This window comes from Panthera leo, chromosome C1 (genome assembly GCF_018350215.1).
Source record: "Panthera leo isolate Ple1 chromosome C1, P.leo_Ple1_pat1.1, whole genome shotgun sequence".
Lineage (NCBI taxonomy): Eukaryota > Metazoa > Chordata > Mammalia > Carnivora > Felidae > Panthera > Panthera leo.
The window spans coordinates 161,829,858-161,853,462 of record NC_056686.1 but is presented as its reverse complement, the minus strand read 5'-3'; the positions used below and the strand labels follow the sequence as shown (position 1 = coordinate 161,853,462).

Genomic DNA, 23,605 nt, shown 5'->3' with positions numbered 1-23,605 from the left:
TTTTCCTATGGTGATTAAGTGCAAGCATGCTGGCAATGGTAAATTTCTGGAAAAAGGCCTTTACTTAAGGGGATTTGTGTGATAAAAGTTGTCAAAGGAAACACTTTGTGCATTTTAGTGGCCACTTGGGAAAACTCTTGTACGCAGATTGAAAATACAAGGCTTTCCAAAATATGCTCTCTGTTTTAATCATTGAGTGGTGAGCAGGTATGGAAGCCTTTCTCTTAGAGATGCAATATCTAAGTAGAAGTGTAGCTGTCTAGAAATAGTTATCAAGAGTGCTGCTTTTTTTTTTTTTTTTTTTTTTTACTTAAAAGATAAAATCTTATGAAATGTGAAAGAACACCACTAAGAGATACAGATAGAGCTCGTGTATCTAATTTGGAAATTAGTGGACAGAATTTGTGATGTTTTATGTAATCAAATATGTTTTGTTTAGCCACTGCTTCATTTCAGAGGTATTATAGACCTCTGTAAGTGCTTAGCTAAAAAAAAAAAAAAAAAAAAAAAGGAATGGAATCCTACAAAAAAGTAGGTATTAGCTCATGAGAACCAGGTAGGCTTCTAAAGGTTATACAATCTAGTTATGTAACTTTAACAGGAAAGGTGCATGACATTAACTGAACTTATGTATCCTGAGTAAGTAAACAAATATAGTTTCCTACCTGTGAAACTTTATCTTAATGTAAGTTGAGAAATCTAATCTTTTACATTTTTGCACATGATTGCCTCTGTCTTTGCGAGTGATTGTGGCTGTTCATTTTTTTTTTTTTAATCTTTCTTTCTCAACCTCAAATCATTTATGAATCAACCTTTATATGTGGTAGGTTGAATTTCAGAACTCATTGCCAAATATGTGCCTGGAGACCGGGTTGCTTATTCTAAGGCTCTGTGTTGGTCCGATCACCCCCAAACCGGACCACTATCCCTCATGTCCACCAACAAATTGCTTGAAGTCTGATCCAACCCACCCACCCCCTTCCAAGGAGACTCATTTTATGCATTGGTTAGGTTCTAAAGTCATGCAGTCAAACTCTTGAAGATCTGTTAAGTCACCCGCAGAATACAGCACACATACTTTGTATATATTATACCATTTCTCATAAGTCTGACACAGCCAGATTTTTTTCTCTAGCATTGTTGTTCATCAATGAACAAGTGAAGTGATTAGTTTGCATTTGGGAACATGCTCAATGGGGGGAAAATGAAGCTTTTGTTTTCCTAAGAGAGCATAGTTGAATTTGTGTTAATTAAATGTGCTCTACTGTGTACTCAACTGTAGTCTCCTCCCATTCCTTAGATCACCTTTTCATTCCTAATTCTTCAACATCTACACTGGGTTTTCCTAAAGGCATTCATTCATTCCTTCTTATTCCTCTCAAATGGAGACCACTTATTTTCTCTTCACCTGCATCCTATATGAGCAATGGGAGGCAGAGCTGGCATTCTCATAGCCTCCTTGTACCTCTGCCAGGCCATTACTCTCTGCTCTTTTGCAAGAACTGCTTCTTTGGGGTTCATGCTGCCTGCCTCAACCGTTCATCCTCATTGCTGTCATCTGCCGACCTCATTCTGATCACTCCTCCTCATTTAGTGAAGACTTTAATATCTGGCTCATTGTCATCCTCTCCACTCCCAAGTTTTGCCATTATCTTCTTTGACTTTAGCATCTGTGTGAACTACCCATTAAGTTCTCTGCCCATTCAGTTCCCTGACTTCATTGTCTCCAGTGATGTTTACACCCTTTCAGCCATCAATTCCCACGCCACATCTGGGACCTAGTCTTCTGGGAAATACTAAGTTCAGTAGCTCACTATCTGACTTACTCTGAACTCCTAACCTTCCAACTACTTGTCATTCTAGGACTTCGTAGGGACCTCCAGTCCCTGATTCCTCAGCTTTTTATCTGAGAGCCATCTCCCATCTTTACTTCTTTTCCACCATAGCTTGGACTCTATCCTTTCATTGCTCGTATTTTTGTTCACTGTCTCCTCCCCTCTCCTCCACCCTCTGTAGTCTGGCTTCAGTTCCCCACTCCAGTGAAACTCTCTCAAGGGAACCAAAGTACCTTGTTGCTCTTATTACTTAAATGTTTAATCTCTTACTAGATGTTTTCTTTTAATAATTCTACAATTCTGTCCTTTTATCGAGACTACTCTTAGCCTGTACATAATAAAAATTAGTAGGTCTCACTAATGATAATTTTCTAAAGTTGATTATCATTTTATAAGCTAAATATCATTTAATATAGTGTGTTTTTCTTTTCAGCTTTATTATTAAAATTTACTTTTCCAAAGTAGGCTAATGAGGTCATTGTGCACTATTTAGATTAATTTAAAATGTTATAATTAATCATGGAAAACATTATATGAATAATTTATTCATGCATTTCTGTGGTAATCATTTTTGAAACAATTTTAATTCATGTTTTGCAGTTGAAGCCTTATATCAAACTACATACCCAGAATATCTCCAGTACATTTACTTGGTGGCACCAATATCTCTTATGATGTTAAACCCTATAGGGTTTATCTTCTGTGAAATCCAGAAGTGGAAAGACACTCAAAATGCTTCTCAAAACAAAGTGAAAATTGTAGGACTTGGACTTCTGCGTGTTTTACAGAACCCAATAGTGTTTATGGTTTTCATTGGCATTGCCTTCAATTTTATTCTTGATCAAAAGGTGCCTGTATATATGGAAAATTTTCTTGATGGACTTGCAAACTCTTTTTCTGGATCAGCTCTATTTTATCTTGGTCTTACAATGGTGGGAAAAATAAAGAAACTGAAGAAGTCAGCATTTATTGTACTGATTCTTCTCATCACAGCTAAACTGTAAGTTTCACTTAACTTGGGGACTGTCCTCTGTGAAAGCCTTATTTAGTCAATTCATTAGATGTGTCTATGACTATTTTCTCCTTTAAATAATCTGAGAGTAATAATGCCTCCTAACTGAGTAGTTGTGATTTGAAGGAAAATGTGATGTTGGTATATTGTGGAAAGTTATTTCCTTATTCTGTGTAGATTATTCTTCCCATTTTCCTGACAGAAAATGAAAACTATTGGTTTCTCTTTAACTTTTATATAAATTCACTTAATATCTACTAACGTCCCAGTTGATCATATTTTTAAAGGAAATTTTACAGGGTTTCTAAGTTTTCTAAATCTTTTAAAACCCTATTACTCATGAGGAAAACAATGATTTTGAATATAAACTTTTTTTTCATGAATTTGGGGAAAATATAATTCTGTGGATGGTTGAGCTTTCTAAATATAGGTAAGTCAGTACAAATGATTATTACCAATCCTCTGATCCTAGCCTATCAAGTAAAGTTTCTTTTATCAGTTTCTTAGTCAACAGTTTTTCAGCTTACTTAGCTCATTGGCCATGGATTTATATTTCATGGTGCGGGTGACATAATTTTACTGTGACACTACCCCAAGGCACTTGGGGCATACTTAACTATTGAAATCAGCTCTTGTATAGACAATTAAATTCACAAGAGCAGCGCAATATGAAATAGCATCTATATTTTCAAAATAATAGAAATGAATATAACTTTTGAAAATTATTTATGGTGTGGTATTCTTCTTGGAAATAAAGAATTAATTAGTATTGCCACAGTAATAAATATGGTTCTAATGATTGTCAACTTCAACTTATAAGTAGAATTTAAATATTCTCATTTAAAAAGTCTTTTTTTTTTTTAAGTTTATTTATTTATTTTGAGAGAGAGAGAGAGAGAGAGAGAGAGAGAGAGAATCCCAAGCAGCCTCCACACGGTTAGTGTGGAGCCCAACATGGGACTTGAACCCACAGACCGTGAGATCATGGGCTGAGCTGAAATCCAGAGTCAGACGCTTAACCAACTGAGCCACCCGGGTGTCCCCAAAATCTTTTTCCTTAAAAAATTTTTTTTTTCTTGGTCTTTGATCCCTATTAGATATCTTTATCTATTTTTTCTAATTAAAAAATACATGTAAGAGCAGTTCTTTATTCTATATAGAGCATATCTCTAGGTGCTACTAGGACAATGTTATCACCTGCCTGGCCTTTTTTTTTTTTTTTTTTTTTCTTTTTTAATGTTTATTTATTTTTGAGACAGAGAGAGACAGAGCATGAACGGGGGAGGGTCAGAGAGAGGGAGACACAGAATCTGAAACAGGCTCCAGGCTCTGAGCTGTCAGCACAGAGCCTGACGCGGCGCTCGAACTCACGGACCGCGAGATCATGACCTGAGCCGAAGTCGGCCACTTAACCGACTGAGCCACCCAGGCGCCCCTGGCCTTGTTCTTTTTAAGAACTTCATCAGCTCAGCTTCCCTTACTTATATGGTCTTTCTATGGAATCCTGAAGGATCTGTTTAATCACTGACTCTTCACCAAGTCTGGATTTCGCCACTTCTCTGCTCTGCTTCATTGTTTCAGTTCCCTTTGCCAAACCCTTTTGTCTCTACAATGATGCAGAAGTAATTGTAAGATACTTATTTTTCTGTTGGCTTTCAGAATCTAATTGAACAGCAATGTTATCAATACCTGAATACGTTTAAACCCCAAATCATAATAAAGATCAGGGTTTTTTTCCAAAAAGAAGTTTAGTAATTTTCTTGAAAAAAGTTTACTCAGGTTATCAATCTTTTTTCTTTTAACATTTCAGTTTGTTAGTAAAGAAAACAAGAAACAGCAGTTACAGCTACAACTTTTACACATTTTTTGTAAGAAAATTATTTGTAGAACAAAAACTGAGTTTTCTCCTCCTAATCTCTGATGTTGAAAATATTTTTATTTTTTTATTAAAAATTTTTAATGTTTTTATTTTGTTTTTGAGAGAGAGACAGACAGACAGACAGAGCATGAGCTGGGGAGGGGCAGAGAGAGAGAGGGAGACACAGAATCGGAAACAGGCTCCAGGCTCTGAGCTGTCAGCACAGAGCCCGACACGGGGCTCCAACCCATGAGCCCCAAGATTGTGACCTGGGCAGCAGTCAGATACTTAACTGACTGAGCCACCCAGGTGCCCAGAAAGTATTTTTAGAATGTTGTTACACTTAGGGGCATCCGGGTTGATGCCTAATCAACATCAGTTGATTAAGTGTCCAACTCTTTTTTTTTGTTTTTAATGTTTATTCATTTATTTTGAGAGAGAGAGTATGTTTGAGCAAGCAGGGGAGGGGCAGAAAGAGAGAGAGAGAAAGAATTCCAAGGGAACTCGGTGCTGTCCGCACAGAGCTCAACTCAGGGCTCCATCCAGTGAACCACGAGATCGTGACCAGAGCCAAAATCAAGAGTAGGACACTTAACCAGCTCAGCCACCCAGGCGCCCCAAACATCCAACTCTTGATTTCAGCCCGGATTATGATCTCACAATTGGTGGTGAGGTTGATGGAGCCCCACATCAGTGGCTGTGCTGACAGCATGGAGCCTATTTAAGATTCTCAGGGCAGGGCACCTGGGTGGCTCAGTCAGTTGGGTATCTGACTCTTGATTTCAGGTTAGGTCATGATCTCATAGTTCTCGAGTTTGAGCCCCGAGTAGGGCCCTGCACTCTCTTCCTCTCTCTGCTCCTCTGCCCCCTCCCCCGTGCACACGTGCTCTCTCTTTCTCAAAAATAAATTTTAAAACTTATGAAAAAAGACTTTCTCTGGCCCTCTGCCCCCTCCATACCTTGTACAATCTCTCTCTCTAAAAAAATTAAAAATAGGGCACCTGGGTGGCTCAGTTGGTTGTGTTCGACTTATGCTCAGGTGTTGATCTTATGGCCAGTGATTTCAAGCCCCACATCAGGGCTCTGTGCTAACAGTGTGGAGCCTGCTTGGGATTTTCTCTCTCCCTTTCTCTCTGCCCCTCTCCCCCATGTGCTCTCTCTCTCTCCTTCAAAATGAATAAATATCTCTCTCTCTCCTTCAAAATGAATAAATAAACTAAAATAAAAGAGAACATTATTACACTTAAATGGCTCCAAGTTGAATTCTTGATTCTTTCAAACTGTTCACAAGTAGGCATGCAGAGAATATATGCATGCAAATAGATACTCCTTCTGGGCAGGAGAAGAAGAATAACCTAATGCCAAGTTCACTAGAACAATCTCCCCCTTGGGGACCAGCATGCTTTGATGTCAAGTGAATGACACATTTCTTGTTTTTTTCAGGCTGGTGCTGCCACTTCTGTGTAGAGAAATGGTGGAACTCCTGGACAAGGGCGACAGTGTAGTGAACCATACAAGTTTATCAAATTATGCATTTTTGTATGGCGTCTTTCCTGTAGCGCCAGGCGTGGCTATCTTTGCAACACAGTTCAACATGGAAGTCGAGATTGTATGTATACACTGTTCTCTAAGTTTGACTGTCCAGTTAGGAGAAAAATGAATTTTTAAAACACAGAAATCAGCATTCTTTTATGAGAATTTGATATGTGTAAGCTACTTCATTGTAAATAAGGAGGCATCGTGTAACATCCTGTAATAATAGTTATTTAATGCAGGGTCTTTTCTCAGCCGTTGCTTTTTTCATTAGTCTTTTTAAATTTCAAATATTTCATTGTTGTACTTATACTGAAGCCTAGAGATTATCTACAGAATGGTAACTTTTGAAATTTTGGGTAAAAAAAAAAAAAAATGTTTCATTCACTGATAATTCAACCAGCAGGTGTAAAACACCACATAATGAATTGCAGTAAATAGCTAAAATTAATTAATACCAAATTATTAACCTTGTCTAAGCATATTGTACATGTTACTTACAGTATTAGACTAAATGTTTTTGAAATATAACAAAGGAACTAAATTACTTAACAAAGGTTAGTTCCATTATTTAATCTGCATGGTAATTTTTTTTTTATTTTATTGCCCTATATTTTATGAAATAGTGTGGAAGGAAACTGGTCATCAGTTTAATTAGATCATTAATATGGTTTACTTTCTAGAACCTAGAAGATTACCATCAGCGTGGGATGTCTAGTATTGGTTATGTACAAATATTAATTGAGCATGGATTGGAAGAGCCAAAGGAACTTAACTGTGTTTTCTTTTAAGGACTCTCAGAAATGGGGAATGCAGCATTAGAGAATATGCTGGAATTTGTGATGTCTTTTTACTGACTCTTTTATTTTAGAATGTCTTCGTGTGGTGTGGCTATTTAAAGTTTAGAGTAATTGTTTATCGACAGCGTGACCCTCAATTTGATTTCATTTTTTGCAGATAACCTCAGGGATGGTCATAAGCACATTTGTGTCTGCACCAATCATGTACGTTTCTGCCTGGTTATTAACCTTTCCCACTATGGACCCTAAGCCATTGGCGTATGCCATCCAGAATGTTAGTTTTGATATAAGTATTATCAGCCTTGTCTCCTTGGTAAGTATGTCTCAGTGTAAAAATGAATGAAAAACACAGAATGAGTTTGAGAATAGCTTGGTAACAGGAAGTTAGGGATTTAAAATGTATTAAAAAAAATCTCTTAGGCAATAGAGAAAGCTAAAGCTTACGCATAAAATGTACATATCAGCCTTCCGAGTTGTGTCTTTTGTTTTGAGAGTTAGTCATACAGCAGACAAGGCATGAGATTTAGTCAGACCTGGATTTGGACTGTGGCCCTGTCACAAACTAGCTGTGTGTCTCCAAACTTCAGTTTTCTCAGCTGTGAGCTGGAGATACTAATTTTACCCATTTCCATGGATTGTTTTAAGGATTACATGAGACAATATATGTGAAAAGCCTCTGCAAATGGCGAATCACTATACAAATAATAGCTGTTGTAGAATCATGGTTGGAAGGGATCATCTGTCCATCCATTTAATGTTAATGAAGCTTTCTGGATGAATCTAGTTCAAATTAAATACTTAAACATTTAACGGCTAGAGTATCCTGTAGCTCACGTTGCCTATGGAATTCAAGCAGTATTCTGGATGGGGGGGAAAAAAAGACAAGTTTTACTGTTAAGGGAAAGGAGATAGGGATGAACATGTATACTGACAACAAATAAATGTGTGATTAATGTAATTTTTAGGAAATTTCACTTCTGTTACATATTGTTAAAATCTGTGCCCTTTGGTAAGAGGATTGGGGAGAGAGATGATATAAATGTTGATTGAAATGAGGGCAGAAGAAAGAAGGAAATTTACCATCATCCTTAGCTGGCCACTTTAGAGGGAGAATAGAAACCCAATTCTTTTAAACATAAGGGATGCAAGACAGTTCATCTTAAGGTGGGCAATGTGTGTTGTTCCAAATAAGACTACCTGGAATTTAGTTACTTTATGAGCCAGTATGGTGGAATTTAAAAGAGGAAAACTTAGAATAATGCATTATAACTGCATCTCCCGCTAAAGATCTTTTCCTGAATAGTTGGTGAACCTGTGTGCTACCCCAGCCACCAAAAGTAGGCAAAGTTAGGACATGGCCCTGGTCAAGGCATTAGTTCTTAAAGACCCTGTCATTTTTTGAACAGTTAATTTGTGATAGGATCTCCTCATTTTTTTTTTCAAAGTATAAATGATATATAATTATGAATTTCAGGAGTACATCATAGTGATTTGATATTTTTATACATTATGAAATGATCGCCATGATAAAACTGGTTACCATTTGTCACTATTCAAAGTTATTGCAATGTTATTGACTATGTTTTCTATGCTGTACATTAAGTCCCCAGGACATATTTATTTCATAACTGGAAATTTGTACTTTTCAGTCCCCCTGACCTGTTTCACCTACCACTCAACTCCTCCCCCTTCTGGTGGCCAACAGTTTCCTGTATCTATGAGTCTGTTTCTGTTTTGTTTGTTCATTTGGTTTGTTTTGGGGATTCCATATGGAAGTGAAATCATTTACTATTTATGTTTCCCTGTCTGACTTATTTCACTTAGCATAATACCTTCTAGGTCCATCTATGTTGTTACATCTCCATGCTATTTATATAGCATGGATATAGTAATTTACCTTAATATTTTGGGGGGGGGGGAACTAGGCAGATTAAAGTAAGTAAAATACTGGAATTTCTTTTGAACCAAGATAAACAGAATCCTTTAAAGAAGCTAATAAGGGGTATCTGGGTGGCTCAGTCAGTTGAGCGCCCGACTCTTGATTTCCGCTCAGGTCATGATCTCATGGTGGTGAGCTTGAGCCCCACATGGGGCTCTGCACTGGGTGCGGAGCCTGCTTAAGATCCTCTCTCCCCTCCTTACTCTGCCCCTCCCCTGCTTATGCACACCAGTGTGCAGTCTCTCTCTCTCTCTCAAAAAAGAGCTAATCAATGAGTTATTTGATAAGGAGTTATTGAGGTTTTAAAAACCTAAGTAACTTTTGAACCTTTTGTCTTTAAGATCTGGTCTCTGGCTATTCTTCTTTTGAGTAAGAAATATAAACAGCTCCCTCATATGCTTACCACTAATTTACTCATCGCTCAGGTTAGTAAACATATAGATATTTGGAATTATGCTTTTTTCATTGATTATTCTACTGTAAAGGAGAAAATTATTTCGCTGGGTTTTTCCAGTTATAAAGTCAAAAGTATTTTTTACTGAATGCAGTCAGTTACAACTTGATTACAATTAATTCATGCCTAATTTATTATATACCACAGTAGGTCTTGAACTGTATATAAAGGCTGATAATGGTGGGCAGTGATAATTTTGCATTTTTAATAGAAATAACTGAATCATTAAAGATTGAATTCCCTCACATTTTTAATAGAAATAATTGAATCATTAAAGGTTGAATTCTCTCACAATCTTATTCTTCTAGTCAAATCTTTGCATATCTCAAATTATAATGGAAAAAAGTTTAGCATTTTTTATGTAAACCATTAATAATTATAAGGTTAGTATTTAGAATGTTGTCTGTTTCAATTATGTACATTGTTAAAGACTGTGTAAAAGGGTTTTATCATAAAACTTGAAGCTTTAGTATGGCTAGCATAATTATTCAGCAGTCCTTTAAAGTGAATAATTATATTTGCTGTGAATAAAAACATTTATGTGACTCATATGGATATGACTGACTTTGTTCATAATTTTTTCTTCAGTCTATTGTCTGTGCTGGAATGATGATATGGAATTTTGTGAAAGAAAAAAATTTTGTTGGACAAATTCTGGTGTTTGTTCTATTGTACAGCTCCCTCTATAGCACCTACCTGTGGACAGGTGAGTTGGATCATAAATGGAAATTTAAGTCTTTTGTCATTAGAAGCTCTCAGCTGAGAGCTGACCTTTTTGAAGTCTAGTAGGATAGGATTAAGGCATTCTCTCGGCCGCTACTGTCACTAGCACAGGCCGTCGGCAATGCTGTGCTCTGTTTCCTGGTGTACTGTATTCCTGACTGGATTCAGGGGGTTTCCAGTCACGTGGTCTTTTTCCTCAGGATCTTTGGCTCTCGGCTCCAGTCAGCACAGCTCGCCTTTGGACACACCAAGAGATCAGGTACTGGAGGCAAGTGAAGAAAGGAGGGAGGGAATGGCAGAGAAGTATGAGGCATGTGAGGTATGTCCCCGAGATCACCAATAGGGTCCAACAGAACTGAGTGAAAAATGCTGGCTCTGCCTTCAGCGAATGACTTAACTTTTACAACCTCAGTTTCCTCATCTGTGAGACTGGGTTATCACACCTTGCAAAGTTACTTTGAGAACTGAATGAGATATGGGTATTTATGCCTACTACATATTAGGCAGTCAACAACTGGAACTATATTAGTAAATAGAAGGCAAAGTGGTTATATGAGAACGAGAAAAGTAAGGAATAAAAGGATACGGAAATACAAGAGTACCCGGTCAGAAAGACTGTTTCTCATTTCAACTAGCTCCAAAAAAGGTATTCAACTATTTTAGCATATTGTCATTTTGAAGTATATAATATTTATTTGGATGCATACATTCTGGTATGTTTGTGAAACATTCTGTCTGACTGTATTGTATTCATAGCAAAGATGTGAACCCATAGAATGGCACATAAGAGGAAAATGGTAGAATGGAAGCACTGGTTATGGTCACTGTTAGGAGGCAGGTGTCAGGAAGTGGCTTCAACGGACAGGCCTTTGATTTCATGCCTTTAAGATCACAAGTAGGGCCCTTCCAAGTCAATAGCCTTTTGAAGTGAAGCAACAATGTGAGGAGAAATTATAGAATGAAAAATTCGGTGCTAACAGGAGAAGGTGTGCGCTTTCTAAAGGCAGTATATCTGTACCTAAACCAAGGTGAGTTCGCCCCTTGGTGAGTCACAGATAGAAACTACACCTGGTGAGTCGTCGCACAAAGGAAACTTTATTTGCAACAAATAAGGAGATCATAACTTTCAAAGCTGTGACTCCCTGCAGGGGTGAGTGGGTTCCTTTTATTTAGGGTTAGGATGCATATTTAGATAGGGAAGCCTTGTCATGGTATGTAGAGGCAGGCACATGGTCACACCTTCAGGAGACGTGTCTATACGTACATTGTATGTTATGTAAATGAGGCTGTGCTCCTTCCTGGGTGGAGATTTTAATGTTAGGATGAGGTAAAGGTAAATGTTGATCATCCCAGAGGTCACTCCATGGTCCATCTGCGCAGGTGAGAGTCAGGGGTTTCACTCAAACTGGTCTGGGTGGGTGGTCTGGGTCACCAGAGCAGTCATTATTGCTTGAGTGGTAGTTTCGGTTTGCATCATGGGATGTTAGGCCTGTAGGATCCTTTGCCCGAGTTAAGAGGTAAGTTGGAAAGAGGAGTTTAAGGAAAAATGTGGGACAAATGTCGGTAAGTACAAGCATGTGAGCAGTAAGGTCAGGTCTTGGGATCCAGCTGGTGCACATCTTGCATGGCCTAAGAGTTTTCATGAGATGTCAAGTAAAAGAGCCTAAAGATTTCTGTTTACAAATACAGATGAACCAACTTGATCTTGAATACTTAGGTTTATTAATGGTAAACTTATCATATGAATAGGAGAACAGCAAATAGATCAATATAGAAAAAATCCCCAAGTGTCCTTGAAATCCTATTTAAGCATGCATGCCAAAATCTATCCAGAGACCTTGTTCTGAATTCCTGGATCCCAGTGAAGGTGCCCCTTACCCTTGTTATTATTATGCCATAACACAATTTTAAATCTAAAGTGTCATTGTAAATCATCTGTTCAACATTTCCAATTTCATTCATGTGCATACTGTCTTTGCAATTTTTTTTACGTTTATTTATTTTGAGAGAGAGAGAGAGCAAGCAGGGGAGGGGCAGAGAGAGAGGAAGACAGAATTTCAAGCAGGCTCTGCACTGTTGGCACACAGCCCGATGTGGGACTTGAACTGACAAACCACGAGATCATGACCTGAGCCAAAGTCAAGAGTCAGACCCTTAACCAACTAAGCCACCCAGGTGCCCCCATCTTCACAATTTTTGCCATATCTGCATACCACTTGTCCTTTTTTTATTTTTCCCTAAAAATTTACTCACTTTTTTTACTTTAATAAATTGAGCCTTATATTAAAATACCAGGTTTTGGCCGCCTGGGTGGCTTAGACAGTTAAGCATCCGACTTTGGCTCAGGTCATGATCTCACAGTTCGTGAGTTCAAGCCCCACATTGGGCTCTGTGCTGATAGCTCAGAGCTTGCTTGGGATTCTCTCTCTCTCTCTCTATCTCTCTCTCTCTCTGCCCCTTCCCTGTTCGCACTCTGTCTCTCTCTCAAAAATAAATAAACATTAAAAAAAAATTGAAAGTAAAATAGAATCCCAGGTTTTGGCCGCCTGGGTGGCTTAGTCGGTTAAACATCCGACTTTGGCTCAGGTCATGATCTCACAGTTCGTGAGTTCAAGCCCCACATTGGGCTCTGTGCTGACAGCTTGGAGCCTGCTTGGGATTCTCTCTGTCTCTCTCTCTCTCTGCCCCTTCCCTGCTTGCACTCTGTCTCTCAGGTCATGATCTCATGGTTCATGAGTTCGAGCCCCGCTCAGACAGCTCAGAGCCTGGAGCCTGCTTCAGATTCTGTGTCTGCCTCTCTGTCTCTCTGTCTCTCTCTCTCTGCCTCTGTCCCATTCATATTCTCTCTCTCTCTCTCTCTCTCTCTCTCTCTCAAATATAAATAAACATTGAAAAATTAAAAAAAAAAAACAACCCAAAACTAGTCAAAAAATTTCACCTTCGTACCACCTATAGTCTCTACAGTTTGGAAACACTAGTTTAGTTGAAGTCCTTTGTTTTTCAAATGAGTTAAAAAAAGGCCTCAAGAGATTAACTGATTCTGGCAGGAACTCTCAAAGCTTCTGCCAGAAACTCAAGAGAGATCCAGGGCTAGCCTGGGCCTATTGGTATATCCATCGTTTCATAAGGCAGGAAGGATGACCTTTAGAACTTTAAAGAGTACCCTCATGACCGTAACACAGCTGGCACACTATTGTGTACCTTGTTTCCCTGGCACTTTGAAAACCTAGAACTATAGAGTGTCCAAATATACTTAGGAAGGAGCAGTGGTATTAAGGTAGCTCTTGAACTTGAGTAAGGTGTGGGTTTCCCGTAAAGGAAAACAATTCTCAAGAACCTCGGTGTTGATTTGTATTCTTGTGGCATAGTGTTACTTAATCTGTACCATCTTGGATCGGGGTCTGGATTCCTTATATACAGCTAATATACAACTTTAAAACCAAAGCAAATTCACAGATGAGAATCCCAGTTACAAACTCTGTGAGTCTAATTAGCAACGTTCATTGACATGACAAAGGATGTTGTTTTGCTAGTCTGAATCACAGCTTGGAATGTAAAAATGGAATTCATTTCTCTGGTGAGGGTTTTGTTTTTTTTGTTTTTGTTTTTGTTTTTTTTTTAGTGTGGCTTGCCTTTACTTTCATGTTTGGATTTATGACCTGGTTCATCTCACTGCTTTTCTCTCTTCAAACTACCACAGAACCTTCCCTTGGACCATGCATTGTGATATCATTTGGCCTTCATTTGGCTCAAACTTAATGTAAAACCAAATGTAAGCTCTAAAATCATGAGACTGTACTTTGGTTATTAGATGGTCATCTCGATGATTATTGATGAAAATATATCAGATAGACTTAAAATGTCCCATAAAAATTTCTAGACCCTGCAGGATATGTCTTAAGAGCCCTAGGGGTCCATGGATCTGAGTTTTAGAAACTGATGGAGTTGGACTTAACCTTGGATCAGAAGGCTGGGTTTGTAGTCCTGCCCTGCCCTCTGCTGGCTATGTGGCTTGGGCAAACCTTTGCTTCCATAGCTATAAAATGAAGGTGTTAATTTAAAAGTGGTACCTTCCAACTCCCAAGTTCTAAGATTGTATAACCATGTAGGATTGATTAAATTTTACTTGTATAAATAATTGGATTTATGGTATAAGGTATGCTCAAGAGTTTTAAAACATTTGTTTTTGTTTTAAGTTCATATTATATTTGTATTAAGATCTGTCATTTAGACTTGGGTCATTTTCCAAAAATTAAACCTGTATGAGAATTGCCTATACTTTCTTACCACCAGCAGAGTGGGGGTGTTTTTATTTTTAGACTTGTTCTGTATCCACTTACATTTTTTTAAACAAATATACTTAGATTCCAAACATATCAGTCAAAAGAATAAAATGATTTGGGCTTTTGAAAAAATCCTCATGTATAAAACAAGAAGATCTGAGCAAAAAAAAATGACACAGGAGGGAAAACATGAATGATTTTGAGGAAATCTTGCTTCAAAATATTGGGGACAGCATTTCTTTAGAAAGAGTAAATTCTTGGGGCGCCTGGATGGCTTGGTCAGTTAAGCGTCCGACTTCGGCTCAGGTCATGATATCACGGTCTGTGAATTCGAGCCCCACGTCGGGCTCTGTGCTGACAGCTCAGAACCTGGAGCCTGTTTTGGATTTTGTGTCTCCCTCTCTCTCTGCCCCTCCCCTGTTCATGCTCTGTCTCTCTCTGTCTCAAAAATAAAATAAAAAAACGTTAAAAAAAATGTTTTTTAAATAAAAAAAATAATTAAAAAAAAAAAAGAAAGAGTAAATTCTAGGGCAAAACCCATAGACTACCATTGAAATAAGTTTGGTTAAAGTTCTATGAAGTCCAGTCAACATCAAGAGTAATTGTCTGCCTTTCAATCTCTATTTCTTGTTCATAGGCCTTCTGGCAGTTTCTTTGTTTCTTTTAAAAAAGAGAGAGAGTGTACAAATTCCTGTTGGAATCATCATAATATCTGGCTGGGGGTAAGTTGATAGTTTTCTGTTTGCTTACGTGTTTCCATATATACAGTTCCTATTCATCCTCTTTTTCTCTCTCAAACCCTCATTAAAGAATCCCTGCTCTCCTTGTTGGTGTTCTTCTGATAACTGGAAAACATAATGGGGATAGCATTGACTCGGCCTTCTTTTATGGAAAAGAGCAGGTAAGAGGAGTTTATGGACAATTCTGTTCTTGGGAATGTCTCTTTCTAGCTTGTTACTGTGTTTTGCTCTACTTACATTAAAAGTTATTTTACAAATCTGTTTATTTATTTATTGCACATCACATTGGTGCTAAGGATTTCCAAATGCTTCAAACTTATTGGGTCTTCTTCTTTTTTTAAGTTTATTTATTTTGAGAGAGAGTACGTGAGTGCTCGTGTGAACAGGGGAGGGGCAGAGAGAGAATCCCAAGCAGCGTCAGCACAGATTTCAACACGGGACTTGAACTCACACACCGTGAGATCATGACCTGAGCTGAAATCAAGAGTCGGATGCTCAACCAACTGAGCCACTCAGGTGCCCCAAAACTTATTGGGTCTTCTTAAACTCACTTATGAATTATGTTTCCTCTACTGGAGGAGAGAGTGATTAATGTATCTACTGATCAGAATTCTCTAGGGCTAGGGCCCAAAGATGTGTGTTTGTAAATAGGTTTTTTGTTTTTTTTTTTTAATGTTCATTTTTGAGAGAATGCAAGTGGGAGAGAGGCAGAGAAAAGGGGACAGAGGATCTGAAGTGGGCTCTGTGCTGACAGCAAGCCAATGTGGGGCTCGAACTCACAAACCAAACTGAGGTCATGACCTGAGCCGATGTCGGAGGCTCACCTGATTGAGCCATCCAGGTGCTCCAAGGATGTGTGTTTTTAAAAAGACCGTCAATGGGGCACCTGGGTGGCTCAGTCGGTTGAGCAACTGACTTCGGCTCAGGTCACGATCTCATGGTTTGTGAGTTCGAGCCCTGCATCCGGCTCTGTGCTGACAGCTCAGAGCCTGGAGCCTGCTTCGGATTCTGTGTCTCCCTTGCTCTCTGTCCCTCCCCCACTCATGCTCTCTCTCTGTCTCAGAAATAAATAAACATTAAAAAAAAATGTTTTAAAATAAATAAATAAATAAATAAATAAATAAAAAGACCATCAAAAGATTTTGACTTCCTATCTCCTTTTTTCTTTTTTGTAATTTTGAACTTTATTGGGTTGTTGTGAGAATAGATAAGATTATACATTTAAAGGACTTAGACTAGTGCTGGCATATAGTTAGTACTCAATAAGTATTAGCCAGAATTATTTATGTTTAGTATTATTACCATAACAGAGTCTCCAGCTGAGGTACCCTTGAACTTAGGTATTAAAACAAGCAAAAACTTAGAGGAGAAAGCAGGAAAAGACCTCTCTGACCTCAGCCGTAGCAATCTCTTACTCGGCACATCCCCAAAGGCAAGGGAATTAAAAGCAAAAGTGAATTACTGGGACCTTATGAAGATAAAAAGCTTCTGCACAGCAAAGGAAACAACCAACAAAACTAAAAGGCAACCAACGGAATGGGAAAAGATATTTGCAAATGACACATCGGACAAAGGGCTAGTATCCAAAATCTATAAAGAGCTCATCAAACTCCACACCCGAAAAACAAATAACCCAGTGAAGAAATGGGCAGAAAACATGAATAGACACTTCTCTAAAGAAGACATCCGGATGGCCAACAGGCACATGAAAAGATGTTCAACGTCGCTCCTTATCAGGGAAATACAAATCAAAACCACACTCAGATACCACCTCACGCCAGTCAGAGTGGCCAAAATGAAGAAATCAGGAGACTATAGATGCTGGAGAGGATGTGGAGAAACAGGAACCCTCTTGCACTGTTGGTGGGAATGCAAATTGGTGCAGCCGCTCTGGAAAGCAGTGTGGAGGTTCCTCAGAAAATTAAAAATAGACCTACCCTATGACCCAGCAATAGCACTGCTAGGAATTTATCCAAGGGATACAGGAGTACTGATGCATAGGGGCACCTGTACCCCAATGTTTATAGCGGCACTCTCAACAATAGCCAAATTATGGAAAGAGCCTAAATGTCCATCAACTGATGAATGGATAAAGAAATTGTGGTTTATATACACAATGGAATACTACGTGGCAATGAGAAAAAATGAAATATGGCCTTTTGTAGCAACATGGATGGAACTGGAGAGTGTGATGCTAAGTGAAATAAGCCATACAGAGAAAGACAGATACCATATGGTTTCACTCTTATGTGGATCCTGAGAAACATAACAGAAACCCATGGGGGAGGGGAAGGAAAAAAAAAAAAAAAAAAGAGGTTAGAGTGGGAGAGAGCCAAAGCATAAGAGACTGTTAAAAACTGAGAACAAACTGAGGGTTGATGGGGGGTGGGAGGGAGGGCAGGGTGGGAGGGAGGGCAGGGTGGGTGATGGGTATTGAGGAGGGCACCTTTTGGGATGAGCACTGGGTGTTGTATGGAAACCAATTTGACAGTAAATTTCATATATTAAAAAATAAATAAATAAAAAAAAATTAAAAAAAAAAATAAAAAATAACTTAAAAAAAATAAAATAAAATAAAACAAGCAAAAACTTTAAATTAAAAAAGGCCTGTGAGTAGTCATTTAGATTACCTATAGAAGAAACCAAGATATTGATGTACAGTGAAAGAAGCATCTAGAAATCTTACATGATTACAAGCAAATCCTAGTTTCTCTACAAGTAACCTATATCCCTTTCATACTCTTAGTCTTTTTTTGAGAACTACTGTTCTAAAGCATTTGTAGCTGTGGGGATATTGTATTTCCCACCAGAAAAAGTTCCCTTTACCTATTCTACTAAGATTATCAAAGATGGGATTACGCAAAGTGTCCTAATGTGTCTTTGCAACAACTGGCAGATGATCATCACGGCAGTCACCCTGTTCTGCAGCATCGTGATAGCGGGCATATCACTCATGTGTATGAACCGCACCACCCAAGCGGGACGCTATGAAGGCTTCGACCAGTCTCAGAGCCACAAAGCAGCAGAGCCTGGGAACACCGCTTTTGAGGAGAGTCCAGTGCCGATAAACGATCCGGAACCTTTTACAAGCTCTATCCCGGAAACAGGTACGATCCTTAAATGTAAAGAAATGCTTCCATGCCTGTATAGCGTGTATCCTGAGTGTTTTGTTTCAGAAAACGCCCTTGAACTATCTGGAATATCACAGGTATTTGTCAAATGAGGGACTTGAATCATAGTCAAGAGCAGAAAGAGCTTGCAGGTTCTTCATTAGATTCGCGTTTGTAAGTCTCTTGTGAGGATCATCTTGTGTTAGTTAAATCCTGAGACTTCTCTGGACCTGAAAGTTTAGGAAAAAGTAACAACTGAAGGAAGTCCCCTTCCAGGAAACCCAGCACTTAAAACATTTGTTAACTTGACAGTCTTGTATCAGGCAAGCACCGTAATAAAATGAATTAAAGGAGGCCTGATGAAACAGAGTTAGTAGGAATTGGCAAACTGTAGTCTGCAGGCCAAATCTGGTCCCTTGACTGTTGTCGTATGGCCCAGTTCTTACATATTCCGTGTTCATAATGTTTTGTTCGAACACACCTGTGCTCACTTATTTGTGTATTGTCCATGGCTGCTTTCATGCTGATGCTGGTAGAGTTGAGTCATTCACCAGAGACCAGGGACCTGCCAAGCCTACAGTATTTATCATCTAGTCCTTTATAGAAAATGTCTGCCAATCCTTGGTATAAGTGAAAGTATGATCTTAACTAGTAACTTTGTTAATAAGTGTCAACAATTGTTGTGAGATTTGCTTCAATTCATGAAGGAAACTCAGCAACAGAGTATGCATTTTGGATTCATTGCTGCATGTGGAGATTTCATAGACGTAAAACATTGTGCCAGGAAGTGTCAGTGACAGTACCTATTTTGTTCAGAGACTTTGTGGAGTAGAGGGATGACTAATCTCAAAACTGTTAGCTGTAGGGGCGGCTGGGTGGCACAGTCTGACTTCAGCTCAGGTCATGATCTTGTGGTTCTAGGGTTCAAGCCCGCATTGGGCTCCCCGCTGTCCAGGCTCCGGGCTTTCTGGGCTCCCTGCTTTCGTGCCCTCCATCCTGTCCACTGTCAGCACAGAGCCTGCTTCAGATCCTCTGTTCCTCTCTCTGCCCTCCCCTGCTTGTGCTCGCTCTCTTTCTCTCTCTCTCTCAAAAATAATAAACATTCTAAAAAACCTATTAGTTCTAAATATCAATAAAAAGAGAGAGAAAGAGATCTTAAACATTTAACTATTTTTGTCTTAAAAAAAAAAAAGAAAATCCCACAAATCTTACCGTTTTACATTGCCTCCTTCTCCCTCTCTTCCTTCCTCCATCCCAAACTGGAAGTATATAGCACAGTAGCTAAAAACAGAGATGGGAGCCAGACTGGCTGGGTTCAAATCCTGACTCCACAGTTTCCTGCTCTTTGATCTGGGGCAAAGCTCCCGGTGCCTTGGCTCCCACATCTGATGCTGCCAATGTTACTACATAGGACGACAGGGTCCTGCCACACAGGACCGTAGTTTGCCAACTCCTCACTTACACACTATCCCTGCCTCACTCGGGACTCATTTAGTTCATATTATTAATGGTGCTCACTAATTTTTTTTTTGTTAGAACCTTTGCGATTACAACATCAGAATTTCATTCTTTTGAGCCTTCTTGACCTATTTCCTTTTAAAATGGAGGTTCAAGGATTCTATTTATGTTTTCACTAACATTTTAAAAGCTGCTTTCCCTAAGTCTGCAGTATTTTCTGATCCTGCCCATCACCCTTTCCTTCCTCATTTTCTTTATGGACTCTTTCAGTGATCCTATAAAGGATCCTGAAGACCACCACTCTGGCTGGCTCTCTATGCCTTCTTTCCCCAGGACTGTTTCAGAACTGGCTAAAGAAAGCCTGACAACTTGTGCGGGGAACACGAAACCAAGTGTCTTAAGCCCAGAGCCTTTTGCTGCTACCTCTACCTGTATTTTAAAATTTTTTTAAGTTTATTTATTTATTTTGAGAGAGAGAGAACCACTGGGGGAGGGGCAGAGAGAGAATGGGACACAAGATCTGAAGCAGGCTCTGAGCTGTCAGCGCGGAGCCTGATGCAGGGCTTGAACCCACAAACCATGAGATCATGACCAGAGCCAAAGTCAGACGCTTAACTGACTGAGCTACCCAGGTGCCCTCACCACCCCCCGCCATGCCTGTATTTTGAAAATAACTAGTAAAGTGTACCATAGATATTCTTTAAACCTTGTCATCATCATCTCTGGCAGGAAAACTAACTTGCCCTGTAATGTAAATAAATGAAGAGCCAGAGGACAACTATTGCATGGTTCCATAGGAAACCGTCCCCAGTGTTTATATTTCCCTCTCCTTGTATCACACCGTTTTATAATTGCCTTTCAAATTGTCTGTATAACCCACTTGACGGTAAGAGCTGTGACTGACCTGCCCAACGTTATGGCCTCAGCACTTAGCATGGTATCAGGCTTACTGTAATTGTTTAGTAATATTTGCGAAATGGGTGGGGTGATGGATGGGTGCGTAAAACACACCACGATTTTCTGAAGCTGCCCTACAAATTGCCATGGCAAAGTACGTGTTTATTTACCTATTCATGGATGTTCGCAGCGAAAAGGTTTTAAAATCCACGTGGTTATTCTCCTTCCCCAAATCCTGCCGTCTTCTGCTTCGCTAGTAGTGTTAACACATAACACATTACGTATCCAGCCTGGCCTCCCAAACCTTAGTAGTCCAACATAGATCGTTCACCTCTACCTCTTGCCACACATTTGTCCAAGACCCGTGATTTGCATGTTATAAATGTAGAATCATGACTGAAAGGAAAATTAACCTATTTTAATACGAGCTTGAAGGTTTAGTTAGAAAAGAAAAAGCTAACAGGCTGGTTACACATCCTTTGTATGTTAGAAGATGCAAACGGCCATCGCACTTTCTGTGGTGGCTGCGATATTATGCATGTACATTCACACCCTACGTGTATGTCACTGGAACCGGCTGGCTTTATGCCTGTCTTCTGAACAATGTTATCTTAGCTGATAGAAGCCTTCAAGTTTCTGAAGATAGGAGGGCCAGGCCAGATGATCTCTGTATTTTCTTTTCTATTATGCTGTGTTCTATTTTCACCTTGAGAGGTGGCATCATTATCTTAAATTTAGAAAGACGCTTGTGATAGTTTATTCTACATTGTAGTTTTTATACTTCGACATTTTTTTTTTTTTCGGTTAAGAACATTACTGAAGAATCGAAACATATTGTCAATGAAAGTTTCAGCCTAGGCATTATTCCTTTTTCTAGCATATTAAATTTTAATACAGTTTATCACTGAAGTTATTATTCTATTCGAATCCATTGTCACGGAGCACCACGTCTTATATACGTGTGAAATGTTGAAAGGACACCGCATGTGTTCTCTGGCTATGTAGAGGAAAAGTTACAGCTCTATAGCAGGTGTCTCGGTTGACTTCTGTAAACCAGTCTACCTATAAAGCAGCAAGAGATTTTCAGCTGTATATATTTAAAAAACAAAAGAATATAATTGTTTTTACTGCATCTTCTAGACACATAGAAAACACATTCTTGAAAGGAAGAGAGGACTTCAGTGAATTAATAAGAGTGGGAATTGTATGTGTTTCTAACTAGGTCCGGAGACTCAGATAGACATGGGATTTGTGGAGGACACTGAAGAATTGTCCTGAGAGAAGGGAAAGGCCTTGTTGAGTAGTGGGGGCAGTTGGATAGGGAGAGAGGGGCCAAGTCCTCATGAGCCTTTTAAATTCAAGCTAATGAGTTTGAATTAACTACAGTAAACAATAGAGCATTTGTGCATGTTTTTAATGAGTGATGGAATAAAAGCTCTATTTTAAGAAAGTGTTCAGATGCTTAGTTCTCAAAGCACAGTGGTAACTCATGAAACAACATGAGTTGTCTCATACCACAAGGAGACCATATATAAAGGAGCTGAGCTTTTGTCTGCCACCCTTTAAATGTTAACTTCTGTATAAGCACGTGCAAATTCTTCTTGATAGATCCCATGTGAAAATATTGTGGCTGCGTGGGAAATGTGTGTGTGTGTGTGTGTGTGTGTGTGTGTGTGTGTGTGAGAGAGAGAGAGAGAGAGAGAGAGAGAGGGAGAACGGGTTGTTTTTTTTGGTTTGGGTTGGGTTTGTTTTGTTTGACATCTCTCAAAGCTGTTCATTTCTGCTGGGGTTGGTCCTTATTCTCGAATGCTGTCTTATTTATACAGGTTGCTGCTCCTGCTCCATGGGAAATGGTGGATTATGCTGCCCATCCGCCGAGCCGGTAGCAAACACAAGCACCAGTGGGCTTGTGACTCCTTCGTCTGAGAAAAGTAAGTGCCTCCAGGCTGTGAGGATGCGCTTAAGGAACAGAAGATTCCTCTCCTTAGAAAGCTGGACTGATTATGCATTCTCAGATAAGATGGGGAAGAGTGCTAATAGGATAATAGTTGTGCATAGATAGAATATTCATGAAAAAAATAAAGTTCTTATAGTAACTGGTAGAATTATACACACATTTTCCAATAAATGTAACCCACGTGATAACTCCAAGAAGTTTGCCCCAAGTGCCATTTTTTTTCTCAGATGTTTTTCATATTTTAGCAGCTGAGACTCCCCCCTCAACTCATTTCCTCCAGGGCCAGTGCTTAATTACATTTTAAATCTGTATACTTTAAATATACCCTTTCTCATAAAATAAGAAAAATCTTTAAAAGTAATAATCTTTGACATATAGACTAAGAGACTGAATTACATTTGTGGTCTGAATTTCAAGGTTTTGTTTGTGCCCAAATTGGAATATGACATTATATTAGTAGAAGGTGTACAGCATAATAATTCAATATTTGTATACATCACAAAGTCATCACCACAATAAGTCTAGTTACCATCGCTCATCATTGACCCCCTTCACTCTTTTCACCCTCCCCTAACCCCCTTCACTTCGATAACCACAAGTCTGTGTTTGACCCTGTCCTAGCTCTTGGTGGTCTCTAGAACCTTTGTGATTGTCTAAGTAGCCTGATTTATTCTTGAGAGTCCCAGTTGTTGAGGGTGTGGTAGGTCCCGTCAGCATTCCAAAGGGAGGGATCTCGGTCACCACCTAGATTCAGGCTGATTGGAAGCCAGACCCTCAGGCAGCAATTTTTCAAGTATGCAAATGTATACAGTTCTGTGAGACCACAGTCATAGACCCTGCTGATCTCTAGACCAGGAGATCTGAAGGTATCCTCTGGGCAGCAGGTGCCAAGAATCAGAGCTTGAGACCAGTGTAAAAGATCCTGTCTAGGAGACACTAGCAAGCTGTGGTGAAGCCAAGTAGGGGGCGGGGGTGGGTGCAGATGGTGTCTCCTTGCCTACATCCT

General features: G+C 39.2%; 1 protein-coding gene across 1 annotated transcript in view; it reads left to right on the top strand.

The window, feature by feature from the left end:
* GPR155 (G protein-coupled receptor 155) overlaps window positions 1–23,605 on the top strand; it is a 50,257-nt gene that overhangs the window by 11,016 nt on the left and 15,636 nt on the right. The window contains exons 3-11 of the mRNA XM_042949171.1: window positions 2,436–2,835; window positions 6,149–6,314; window positions 7,196–7,351; window positions 9,319–9,402; window positions 10,020–10,137; window positions 15,075–15,159; window positions 15,248–15,338; window positions 18,074–18,284; window positions 22,469–22,573. Coding sequence (XP_042805105.1) covers window positions 2,436–2,835; window positions 6,149–6,314; window positions 7,196–7,351; window positions 9,319–9,402; window positions 10,020–10,137; window positions 15,075–15,159; window positions 15,248–15,338; window positions 18,074–18,284; window positions 22,469–22,573 — 1,416 coding nt within the window. The remainder of the gene's footprint in view (window positions 1–2,435; window positions 2,836–6,148; window positions 6,315–7,195; window positions 7,352–9,318; window positions 9,403–10,019; window positions 10,138–15,074; window positions 15,160–15,247; window positions 15,339–18,073; window positions 18,285–22,468; window positions 22,574–23,605) is intronic.